The 14,212-nt window shown below is 38.5% G+C and overlaps 1 protein-coding gene across 5 annotated transcripts in view; it reads right to left on the reverse strand.

The window, feature by feature from the left end:
- Nucleotides 1-946: 946 nt before the first annotated feature.
- The window catches only part of LOC134540747 (serine-enriched protein), a 98,345-nt gene continuing 85,079 nt past the window's right edge, over nt 947-14,212 (reverse strand). For 4 of the 5 annotated variants that reach the window (XM_063383647.1, XM_063383644.1, XM_063383645.1 and 1 more), the window contains exons 7-8: nt 13,824-14,006; nt 947-8,877 (exon numbers count right to left, since the gene is read on the reverse strand). In XM_063383647.1, the coding sequence (XP_063239717.1) occupies nt 8,695-8,877; nt 13,824-14,006 (366 nt within the window). In that variant the 3' untranslated portion in view covers nt 947-8,694. The remainder of the gene's footprint in view (nt 8,878-13,823; nt 14,007-14,212) is intronic. The other variant, XM_063383648.1, reaches the window with a different exon arrangement.

Raw genomic sequence — 14,212 nt, forward strand, 5'->3', positions numbered from 1 at the left:
ATTTTAAAAATATTTTACAAATGATCAAAAAACAATGAAAAATTTTATTTAAAATTAGTAAATTAAGAATTTTTTTTTCGGAATTGCTTTACATGTTTTGGCCAGGCAAATATCGATTTACTGGGTTTAAATTTGTAAACTTTTCACAGCTTAGTGATAATAACTCATTTTTATAAACATTTATAGTTAAATATTAACTACAGAAATTGAACTATGGCCAGTAATTTCAATTCTTTGGTTAGAAAGATTTCATGCAGAAACTAAAATCATGATATATTATCTTGAATAACCTTTGGAAGTTTAAATATCTTTTATTTGTATTTTATCGTTTTGAGAGTGAGTGGGATTGTTTTGACGTGTTTTGAAACCACTGTATATGTGTTTAGATTGTTTGTGACTCATGAATTCTGACACATTGATTTACCCAGCAGAACACTCATGTAAGACTAAACATTTGTCAGTGAACAATGTAACTTGTACGCTACCTATGTAAAGTTTAAATTACACAGATCAAACAACCCTAAAGCTGCCAGTTCATATGAAATGCCAAATAAAGATATCATCCATATGGAGCTTCATTTTAACGTTTCCTTTTTTAAAGTTATTTTTATAAACCTCATTAAATTTTAAACATTAATAAATTGGAATCAACATATCCTTACATACTTTAAAGCCACTAAACAATTTGACAGACTTTTTTGTGAAATGTAATCAAAAAATATTAAAATGAAAATAAGTCTGGTATCATAGTGGTATTGCCATATATTTAATTTTTTTTAAGAAAATCATTATTTTATTAACATTTAAGTTGTGGCATTTTTCAAGTCAATTAAAGTTTCTATCAGAAGAAAAATTGGCTCTGCAGAAAGATTAACAGGATTTCATAGTTCTTTATTAATTATGTGGCTTTCTCAAAGACAAGGATTGAATAACTGGAATATAAATATACTTTTCTCTTATTTATTTTTATTTAGTTTTATATCAATTTTAAGACACAACACATTAACTATTTAGAATATAAACTATATATAAATATATCGCTTAGTTTTAATCATGTAATTACAAATATGGTCATGCATATAACATTTTATAGCTGAGTTTTGCAAAATGATCAAAGCACTCGTCCAACTGAGGTGGGCATTTATATGATGTAATATATAACACATTATGCTTAGGTTTTAATGTAACTTATCTTCTAAGCACGGATGATATGCTTACCCATCACATATATCCTATACGAAATTAAACCATAACACGTGAACTTACAAAAAAAATTTAACTTAATATCATTACTTTCTATATATCCCATTTTTTTAAAAAAACTATACAAATATTTCACCAAACGTAAGGAGAAATTAACCACTACCTTTATCTTCAATACTTTGAACATTAAGTGGCCATTATAACATTTCGTAATCAAATATTGTACGATTTTGAAATAATAACATATACAGAAAAAAATTAAATTTTTAAATTTTCAGTTTCCTATAACATTTATATTTAGGACCAAAGGACACTATATCTTTTAATAACATTAAAAGAAAACTAATTATACGCTTAAAAAACCCTTATCTACTAAATATAAAACATTTGTTAATTCTATGGATTTCATAATTCATTTGTTAACATTGATATGTATTTAAACTCCAAAGAAAGTATTTAGTATAAACGAATTCCGCGTACTTTAAATGAATGTTATAGACAGTACAAAAGTTGTAAATTTTTTATAATTCTTGAAACATGTGACATATTTTATGAACTTAATTCCACACATTTTTAGTGAATTTAATAAATAATTTTATAATATTTGTTTATTTGTATTCACTTTTAATTGATAAAGAGATGTAGCTACATATTTTAGAATATACACAATAAATTCTTTCACTGTTTTACTTGTGAAAATATTTTCTGAAACTGGATGACATAACTAAATAAATGAATGTACCGCAATCAAAAATTTGTGGGGAACTCTATTACTCACAATAAATTTGATTTATTACCTGCTTTATTGTCCTACACATTTAACTGAAGTTTTAAAAACTTTAGGCTAACGATTGTCTTATTGTTATACTAAATATATCAATTATTTTTAAACCGCTCATTCAAAATATTATTCAAGTAGTTAAAATAAAATGTTTGGAGGAAATGGTTGTTTGATTTATTGCAATTTAAATGGAAGAAAATTTTTATTTTTTACCCACAGTGAATATTTAATTTGTAATAAATTGATAATTTTGTGACGTAGTATGACTATCCAAATTATTGTAGTTTTTATTTTGCCAAATAAGTTTGAACATTTAAAAACCTTGACTTAGCAAAAATAATAACTAAAAAATCTTACAGAATAAATGTAACCAGTATTCAAAATAATTTGAAAACTCAAGTTTATGAAATGTTTAGATATAGGTAGACCAAGTTTTATTGGATTTCAAACATGGCTCAATTTTATATAAAAAATAATATATCACAAAATATAAATATATTGTTTAGATCACATTTTTGACATTTATTTGAAAATTTAATCAATTTTTTATTAAATAAACTAAGAATCTTTCACAGGTAACAAAGAATCTCCAGATCATCAAAAGAAAATTTACATTATTCTGGTCGCAACATTTACCTAAATCTGAATTGTCTAAATAATATTTTAAATAATGACGATTTGGAAGAAACAAATAATTCACTTTTTGTCATTAAACATAGACTCTCACTGAGAAATAATATTTTCAGCTTAAATGATTTCGCAAACATTTTAAAATCAATTGAAATATTATTGCATTTAAATCTAATAAAATGATCTATACAATTTTAAATTCAATAACCAGTTTTTAAACTAGTTTTAAAAGTAAATTTTAAACTTTTAAAATTATAGTGAGAAAGTAATATATTTTTTTAAACTATGCTTTCTTGTTCATATTTATTTAACACTGACAATCGGGCAAAGAAGCTTAAAAATTTATGTCATGTGTGTTCGTGAGCTATCATTGACTTGAGTTTATCTATTTCAAGTCTCAAAAATAATAATATATTTTGTACCTAACTTACAAATTCACTTTTTTACAGTAATCAGGGAGTCATTTTCAGCTGAAAACTTATGCAGAATTGTTAGCATTCAAATTTGGAAGGTATCAACAGTGATTTTTTTTAGTTTTAAGCATTGAAAGAAAGTCATTTGAACTGAAGAGTGTAAAAAAACTAAACAGATTTATTATTAACTAGACATCATCAGCAAATAAACTAAACAATGATGATAACAGTTCCTAGAAACATTTCTTAGATCTATGTTTAAATAAATGGCAGAATTTAGTATTTAAAAATGTTACCTCTTTTTATTAATTTGAAAATAAAAAGGTTTAAAATTGCATGAACAATAAGTTAGTAATTTTTACGGTAACGATTTTACTTAAGTTTTATAGTAATTTAAATTTTAACTGTTATAATATTTTGTACGAGCAGTTGTTCCTTTACAAAGCTTAAGAACCGTTTTTTTTTTTAAACTTTCAATCAAAAGTCAGTTTTATTAGTGGCGTAAAGTCTCTCAGATTATTAGTACAAACTAAGATATATTTAGTCGTTATGCACAGGAAATAAGACCTTTATTTTGCATATATGGTTCATTACAACGTAATTTTATCAAGGTAAAAAGTTAATAGCTGAAGCTTATATATTGAAGTTTTAAAAATTATCATTCCTGTACGAAAGCATAAATTGATTAGTTATCAGATCCTGCCAAATGAAATTTTACTTTACTTTATGTCAAAACAAGACATGTGAACCAATATTTCTGATTTTATAACACTTTTACTATACAAAATTAATTAAAATTAAAATTAACAACGGAAATTATTTTAACACCAAAAATTCCACTAATTTCTACGTCACAACAGTATACTTATTTATTTAATCTTTTGACCCGTAAACTTTTAGACTACTCACTACTAAACTAGAATTCCGTTTTTCGCATTACACATACAGTTAACATGCAATTCAGAAATGTAGTTGTGTAATTGCTAGGCTATTGCGTACTTGATTACATCTCAGGATTACATTTATTAAATTTAGATGCCATTTAAATGATCAAATTTGTTGATAAAGGGGTTTATATTGGAATTGCTTTAGCTTGTAAAATCAGCTGAAATCAATAAAATAACAAATTTAATTGATTATGTAGCATTCGGACACAATAGCAGCTACAGCCCCATGGTTCGTTTCAATGAAATAAATTGAATACACAGTCTGTATTTTAACTTTCAACTGGTTAACGTAAATAAATAATTCCCAGGAACATGAAACAATTCAGTCAAACAATGAGAAAAAAAAACAACGGATACATTGAACCTATTTACTGACATTATAAATTAGTATTCATTAGGCAATTATATTTTTTTCCTTCTATTCATTTAAATAATCAAAAAATCTAATTAATAACATTCAACATATAACTTGGGGCTGTTAGGAAAATTGGTTAAGTAAATTTTCTAAAATAGACTGTTTTGTAATAACCAAGGCAAATGTAATGGTTTATAGGTTATAAGATGTCATTAAGTGCAAAAAACATTATTAGTTATAGATAATGAAATATGATATAATTTTAGGAAGCACATTTTCTTTTCTTTTTTTGTCATCGGGCCTCATATTTTGTTTTCAGTCAAATTGATTCACTTTAATTACAAGTGATGGTAATGCATATTTCTACATGCTCAAAAACCTTGGATATTTAATCAATTATTTGACTTCAAATTTTAAATCTTCATAATGAAATCTTTAATCTACTGTTGAGAAAGCTAATGTAGTTTTACACTAGGAAAATACATCGCATGTTATTGATTTATGATCAGTATATTTAAGAAACTGTCTGTCAATTATAATGTCTTTCTGGTGAACATGAATTATCGCTATTAAGGAAAAAATTTTTTTGATGAAACATATCCAGTTATTTCAAATGCATGTTTTATCATAAGCAAAATTGGTCCAACACTTGTATATCTGTATCAATATTTTGCCAAAGACACATGTTCAGAGATTAGAGCGATATCATTCGATACAAGTTTTCTTTCTGAACTGCATTGAAAATGTAAATTTCGTGTAAAATGTAAGAGTTATTGCGTGCATACGCATCAGTAGGGCGTTGCTCTCCCAAGAGAAGTTCCCTGTGGTCTCATCTAGCATCACAGAGGTAAAAAATTATGTAGTTTCACCGTTTCCTGTTTTTCAACGGACTAAAGACACAGGAAAGATATAAATTGTACAGGAATATGGTGGATTAATATTACAAGACTAATATGGAACTTTGATATGATACAGAAAGTATGCAACAAATGTGGACAAAACTTAGTTCCGCTCACCTTCTAATAGGCTTGCTAATTAATATTGACATGATAGATCCTAAATAAATAGAATTTTAGACTATTTTATGAAAACTTTATCTTAATGAAATTTTAAAAATTCGCATAATCATTTTTATGCATTATTTAAAAGAAAATGCATCATTTTTAAATTTTTCGTTACTATTCTTTACAAGAAATAAATTACTTACCAAACTACAATTTTAGTGTATAATAATTATTCAGTGCTATCAAAATGAACATTTAATTATTTCTCCCATATTTACTTAACTTAATTTTTTTTCGGCGATTTCTTAATGTTAAAAGTTTTACACCAAATAATTATCCACATCATCAAAAATTTATCAATCTTTTACATGTATATTTACAATTTTTAATTAACCAATTAGGATGAATCGCTCGCAGACTTTTAAATTGTTAAACCCATAATTTTTTTTCTTTTCTATGTGTATTGTAATTATTAGTTTTACATCATAAATATTTTTTGTTTCTTTCCCTTTTTTTTCCAGAGTGATATTCATTTGCAGGTTCCAGAATAGAACTTGCTTGAGGAAATTAGTGATATCGCCAAGCAGGTTCGCCGAAATATTAAAGTTTACTTCAGTAGGCATCCAAATTTGGGTTCTGTGGTTTTTTTTACCCACGATATTTAAATATACATAGCCAGCTTTGACTCTTTAATATTATCTTTGAAAGATTTGTGCAATGGGTTTTATTTTTAAATTTTCTTCTACAGAAAAAGTGCTTTGCAATGGCGTATGTACAAAAACTTACATCAAGTTTGAATCTTTAAACCAGGGGTCTTCAAATTTTTGAGCGCATGGGATCACACCGACTCCCAACTCTAAAGCTAGCTCAACAAATCAACATCCTATGGAACTACAGGTATGTCTGTTCGGATTGGTGGGGTTTCGGCGGTCGAAGATGGCCCACAGGACAGATTGGAGACCCCTGAGTTAAACATATCTGCTTAAGGGGAAATTTTCATCCAAGGCCTAAAATTTGATACTTCTCCAGTCCATTTGTATTAGGACATGTTACTTATAAATTATAGAAATGGGTTTTGTGGGAGATAATTATGCTTTAAATAATTTCATTACCTATTTAAATCCATTCAAATTTAATATAACAATTGAATATCATGTTAAAATTAATTAACGACCTGGGTAACTGTTCCGTATCGCATATCCAAGTATATCCCTAGATCCCGATGGCATCATTATGTATTTATCATGTGGTACATGATGCTTGCGGCTTTAATTCAGGACATCAAAGGCCAATCGAAACCTCTGATGCAATAATACTAACAAATGAAGTTTGGTATTGTGGAAAATTTCTCATTTGTTTTTAACTTGCGATAATAAGTCATTGTTACATCACAAATTTTTTTTTTACGTCCAGGAACTTTCGACATTCTAAATTAAAACAGCAAGCATCATGAACTACATGATCAAGGGACAACCTTCAACGTGTCACAGGAAATGCCAGAAGCAGGAGTGAACCTAGGTTTACCCAGTTTAACTCAACATTAGCCAAGGTTTTTAGGGTAAACCCCGAATAACCACTTAAATAAAAATATGAATCTGGCGTTTCCCCGTGTGCATCCAGTTCTACCCAACGCTGGCTGGGTTCAAGGTGTTGCGTCATTCCTATAGGGACCGGAAAAATTCCCGATTTCGATGGCCTTCAGGATGGACTGCACATTCCCCTGTACGCTCGGGCAAATAACGCAAGTTCATTGGCTGCCGACTTGTAAGTCGTCTCAGCTAGTTTGTCTGTGATTCGATCCTTCTTTGGTTGAGGGTTTATAATTGGTTGAGATTTGTCCAGATGAACAGTAAGCCAATAGCAAGATCATCTAAAAGGTATATTTATTTGAATTTTAGCCTATCGCTGAAAGAATCGGTGAAATTTTCCGGTCTCTAGTCATTCCTAAGCGCATCAGGTTTGTGACCGTGTTGTATTGGTCACAAGACTTTTCATGTTTTATTCCTGCTTTAAAAAAAACCTTTAAGGAGAGAAGAAAAAAAACCTAACATAAACCTGTTAACATGCAGATGTTTTACGTCATGTGACCATCACAAGTCATGGATAGATTACTGGTGTGTGGTGGTAAATACCGTACACTTAGAGCAAAAACATAAATAATCCTTCCAAAACCGCTTCAAACTCAGGGTATCTTGTTGTGAATGTTCTGCCTACTCGTTAAGAACTACGCATTAAGTTTATTGATCCTTTAAATTTGACTCTCATTAAGTTTATTCATCCTTTGAATTTAACTTTGAACACGCACTCTAATGTGTGATTTTCATGGTCTCTGTCACGAAACATATTTTTTTTACCTACTTTCCGGACTTTCTAAAATATATTTGGTACGTAGAGACCTCTATTCATGTCTGTTCTATCGATAAAAATTAAATTTAAAGGGCGAACCATCGTACAGGTTTAAACATGGGCTCTTATATCCTCGAATGTGTGATTTTCATGGTCTCTGTCACGATACAAATATATATTTTTAACACAATTTACGGACTTTCTCCAATATATTAGGTAAGTAGCGCCCTCTATTCATATCTGTAATATCGTAAAAAAATAACTTTAGAAGGCGAACCATCACACAGGTTTAACCATGGGCTCTAATAGCCTCTAATGTGTGATTTTCATGGTATCTGTAACGAAACATATTTTTTTAAACCCACTTTCCAGACTTTCTCCAATATATTAGGTACGCAGCGTCCTTTATTCATGTCTGTACTATCGAAAAAAAATAACTTAAGAGGGCGAACCATCATAGAGGTTTAACCATGGGCTCTAATAGCCTCGAATGTGTGATTTTCAAGGTCTCTGTCAAAAAACCTTAATTTTAGGGAGCAAACTAGGTAACCAGAGTTGAAGCTTGCAGTGGAACCGGCCTCAGGTTTATGTTAGGTTAGGTCAGGTTAGGTCAGGTTAGGTCAGGTTAGGTTAGGTCAGGTTAGCTTAGGTTAGTTTAGGTTAGGTTAGTTTAGGTTAGCTTAGGTAAGGTTAGTTTAGGTTAGTTTAATTAGCTTATGTCAGGTTTGTTTATGTTAGGTCAGGTTAGTATAGGTCACGTCAGGTTAGGTCAGGCTAGTTTAGTTTACTTTAGGTCAGGTTAGGTTAGGTTAGTTTAGTTTAGGTTAGTTTAGGTTAGGTTAGGTTAGGTCAGGTTAGTTTAGTTTAGGTTAGGTTATTTAGTTAGTTTATTACCCAGTAAGTCGTCGGGTAGAACCAGGTGCACAGTGATTATTCGAGGTTTACCCAACAAGCTTGTCGAACGTGGGCTAACCCGGCTGGGCGAACCGGAACCTGGGCGACACGGAACAGGGGCTCAGGTGGACGAGTGCTTGGTGCCGCCCTCGGAGCTGATCATGTCGCTGCTGCCGCAGGAGCTGAGGCTCGTGTTGCTGCCGTAGGGGTCGAGCGAGCTCTGCACGGACATGGAGCGGCCCTGCGCCGACCGCCTCACTCGGTTAGGGGAGAGCTTCCCGGGGTCGACACTTGTTGGGTCTGCCTGCAACACGCCCGGCTATAGCAGCCACAGCCAACCACGAGGCGACCACGACCCACCACGACCCACCACGACCCACCACGACCCACCACAACCCACCACGACCCACCTCGACCCACCACGACCCACCACGACCCACCACGACCCACCACGACCCACCACGACCCACCACGACCCACCACGACCAACCACGACCCACCACGACCTACCACGACCCACCACGACCCACCACGACCCACCACGACCCACCACGACCCACCACAACCCACCACGACCCACCACAACCCACCACGACCCACCACGACCCACCACAACCCACCACGACCCACCACAACCCACCACGACCCACCACGACCCACCACGACCCACCACGACCCACCACGACCCACCACGACCCACCACGACCCACCACGACCCACCACAACCCACCACGACCCACCACGACCCACCACGACCAACCACGACCCACCACGACCCACCACGACCCACCACGACCCACCACGACCCACCACGACCCACCACGACCCACCACAACCCACCACGACCCACCACAACCCACCACGACCCACCACGACCCACCACAACCCACCACGACCCACCACAACCCACCACGACCCACCACGACCCACCACGACCCACCACGACCCACCACGACCCACCACAACCCACCACGACCCACCACAACCCACCACGACCCACCACGACCCACCACGACCCACCACGACCCACCACGACCCACCACGACCCACCACAACCCACCACGACCCACCACAACCCACCACGACCCACCACGACCCACCACGACCCACCACGACCCACCACGACCCACCACGACCCACCACGACCCACCACGACCCACCACGACCCACCACAACCCACCACGACCCACCACAACCCACCACGACCCACCACGACCCACCACGACCCACCACGACCCACCACGACCCACCACAACCCACCACGACCCACCACGACCCACCACGACCCACCACAACCCACCACGACCCACCACGACCCACCACGACCCACCACGACCCACCACGACCCACCACGACCCACCACGACCCACCACGACCCACCACGACCCACCAAGACCCACCACGACCCACCACGACCCACCACAACCCACCACGACCCACCACGACCCACCACGACCCACCACGACCCACCACAACCCACCACGACCCACCACAACCCACCACGACCCACCACGACCCACCACGACCCACCACGACCCACCACGACCCACCACGACCCACCACAACCCACCACGACCCACCACGACCCACCACGACCCACCACGACCCACCACGACCCACCACGACCCACCACGACCCACCACGACCCACCACGACCCACCACGACCCACCACGACCCACCACAACCCACCACGACCCACCACAACCCACCACGACCCACCACGACCCACCACGACCCACCACGACCCACCACGACCCACCACGACCCACCACGACCCACCACGACCCACCACGACCCACCACGACCCACCACGACCCACCACGACCCACCACGACCCACCACAACCCACCACAACCCACCACAACCCACCACGACCCACCACGACCCACCACAACCCACCACGACCCACCACGACCCACCACAACCCACCACGACCCACCACGACCCACCACGACCCACCACGACCCACCACAACCCACCACGACCCACCACGACCCACCACAACCCAACACGACCCACCACGACCCACCACGACCCACCACGACCCACCACGACCCACCACGACCCACCACGACCCACCACGACCCACCACGACCCACCACGACCCACCACGATCCACCACGACCCACCACGACCCACCACGACCCACCACGACCCACCACAACCCACCACGACCCACCACGACCCACCACAACCCACCACGACCCACCACGACCCACCACGACCCACCACGACCCACCACAACCCACCACGACCCACCACGACCCACCACAACCCAACACGACCCACCACGACCCACCACGACCCACCACGACCCACCACGACCCACCACGACCCACCACGACCCACCACGACCCACCACGACCCACCACGACCCACCACAACCCACCACGACCCACCACGACCCACCACGACCCACCACGACCCACCACGACCCACCACAACCCACCACAACCCACCACGACCCACCACGACCCACCACGACCCACCACAACCCACCACGACCCACCACGACCCACCACGACCCACCACGACCCACCACGACCCACCACGACCCACCACGACCCACCACGACCCACCACGACCCACCACAACCCACCACGACCCACCACAACCCACCACGACCCACCACGACCCACCACGACCCACCACGACCCACCACGACCCACCACGACCCACCACGACCCACCACGACCCACCACGACCCACCACAACCCACCACGACCCACCACGACCCACCACGACCCACCACAACCCACCACGACCCACCACAACCCACCACGACCCACCACAACCCACCACGACCCACCACGACCCACCACAACCCACCACGACCCACCACGACCCACCACGACCCACCACGACCCACCACGACCCACCACGACCCACCACAACCCACCACGACCCACCACAACCCACCACAGCGCAGGGGCTGGGCCCGCGTGGAAAACAACAACAACAACTACTACTACTACTACTAATAATAATAATAAACCACTGACCCTCTCAGCCGAAGCCTTCCCTGAGGTCTCAATCACTTTATATATGACAAACTGAGTTTATTTAGGAAACAGATATGTATTTAATAATTGATTTTTTTATTTGTTGACAAGTACAAATATTTTGATCGTATTTTTACAAAGTGTTATATAATGGAAGTAGAAAGTCAAGCAATTTTTTTTGTGAATTTTTTTATTAATTGGTAGAAAATTTGACAGCTAATAAATATATGTTGTCAATATTAGAGAAAGAACAATAACAAACGAATTAGAGATATAAGGTTAACTTTACTGAAATAGTTCTTTACTAACAGTTATGACGAGAAAATGAACACCATTTCCAATGCCGTTAGAGACCCCGCCTTAAGCCTACACATTCGTTCATTCATCTATCAGATCATTGATCACTAATCAATCAGAAGTAAACAGTGCTTTTAATTTTTTTTGTAAGTGTAGTCGTTTTGGTAGAGTTTTACATCAAATAGATATGCACCAAGACTTATTTAAAGTTCCAAGTCACTTGGATAAAGACTCCGTGATCAAAAATTTGAGTGAAACCTAGAAACCAAAAAAAAAATAACAAAACATTGATGAAATACTTTCATTAATAAAATTGAATCATTTTTATTTTAATAATAAAAGAATAAATACTTGAAATTATACTAGTAATCAGATTTTTAAAATGAAGAATATTTAACGTTTATTGCCGAAATTGTTGTTGTAATAAGCAATGAAAACCACATTAACTTTTCACTTCACTTTATAAACAGTCGATGAAACGGTTCACGTGTAGATGACTTGTAATTAATTCTAAAAACTGGCGTTTAGCTATAAAGTTTAAATATAATTATGAACAAGTTTTCATATAAATAATCTTTAATCAAATATCTAACATAACCTATTATTACTGCACTCGCCGACAGATGCTAATTCTTTTAATAATAAAAGAATAAATACTTGAAATTATGCTAGTAATCAGATTCATTTTCTTACGTACATTCGACGTAGAAATGATTTCATATTACACATTTATAAACAAAGTTTTAAATTTCCTCTTCTGTCGGTGCGGCGCAAGCGTACAATGAGCGTAACGGGACACAGCGTAACGGAACAATGAGCGTAACGGGACACAGCGTAACGGAACAATGTGCGTAATGGGACACTTTTTCGTGCGTGCAGCCGGCGTTCATCGATTTATTAGACGTTGTCACGTCAAAAAAAAACCTTTGTTGGTCTCACCACGAGGTCCTCAAACGTATACACATTTCCGATCTACACTTACAGAAGAAACAAATGGGGTATAGCTGTGTCATGGACATGGCCGGGTGTTGTACGTGAATATGTGTACGTAACAGGTAATATTTTTATTTTAACACCATATATATTCTCTGTAAATATTTCACACTAATTGTTTTATACACTCAATCGATAGATTTCGACGAGAGCTGACGATTGAAACTCAAACGAACGTCGTAGCTACTCCGAGTCAAAAGGTTATGCTAAATGGAAATATCGAAACGCAGCAAAAATTACCTCAAAATGGCAAAGTGCTTCCCCCTCCACCGCGCGGGATGCGTCACAGTCCTCCCTTAGCGTTACGAATTTTTTGATCCTTTAGCTATCCAGTAATGTAATTAAATTTTCGGGATTGGGGATGATAGATATGTAGCTGCAACACCAAACTGTATCCCCACGATTTTGTCATCATTCTTTTTTTTTTTTTTGACGTGACAACGTCTAATAAATCGATGAACGCCGGCTACACGCACGAAAAAGTGTCCCGTTACGCACATTGTTCCGTTTCGCTGAGTCCCGTTACGCACAATGTTCCGTTACGCCGTGTCCCGTTACGCTCATTGAACGCTTGCGCCGCATCTATCTCTCTTCCACTCGACTGTTTATAAAGTGAAGTGAAAAGTTAATGTGGTTTTCATCGCTTATTACAAAAACCATTTCGGCAATAAAGGTTAATAATTATTCTTGCATTTTAAAAATCTGATTGCTAGTATAATTTCAAGTTTTTATTCTTTTATTATTGAAATAAAAATGATTCAATTTTATTCATAAAAGTATGCAATCATTTCATCAATGTTTTGTTATGACGTTGTCACGTTAGACGTTCGTCCGTAAACCGCATTTACAGACAACCAACATATTTTATTTTTGGATCGCCTCCAACTGTGGACGCAATATTTCGAAGACGTGTTCGCGTCAAGACTTTAAGCTCTGATTGAGACCCTACAGACGCACCTGGTAGGCGAGCGCGTTCATGATGATGCTGTAGGGCACCAGTCCGAGCGGGTGCACCTCGCGCATCAGCACGTTGGCCGGGATCTTGTGGAACTGGATGTACTCCAGGAAGTTGCCGATCACCTCCTTCAGCGTGGTGTTGCTGTTCGTGTCGCAGTACTTCTTGCCCCACATCAGCGCCGCCTGCACACACACACACACACACACACACGACCACATACAACCACGGTATAAATAATGTTCACAGGCTTTCACCGGGCCATTTGTCCGAAGTAGCTCGGCTTCTGGGGTTGTAGCCGCGTGTCCTCGGCAGAATAATTCACCGATGTTTCGGTCGACATTGCAGTTGCCATCATCAGGGAGCAGTTACCTACTCTTGTAGGTAACTG

This window comes from Bacillus rossius, chromosome 17 (assembly GCF_032445375.1).
Source record: "Bacillus rossius redtenbacheri isolate Brsri chromosome 17, Brsri_v3, whole genome shotgun sequence".
NCBI classification, from domain to species: domain Eukaryota; kingdom Metazoa; phylum Arthropoda; class Insecta; order Phasmatodea; family Bacillidae; genus Bacillus; species Bacillus rossius.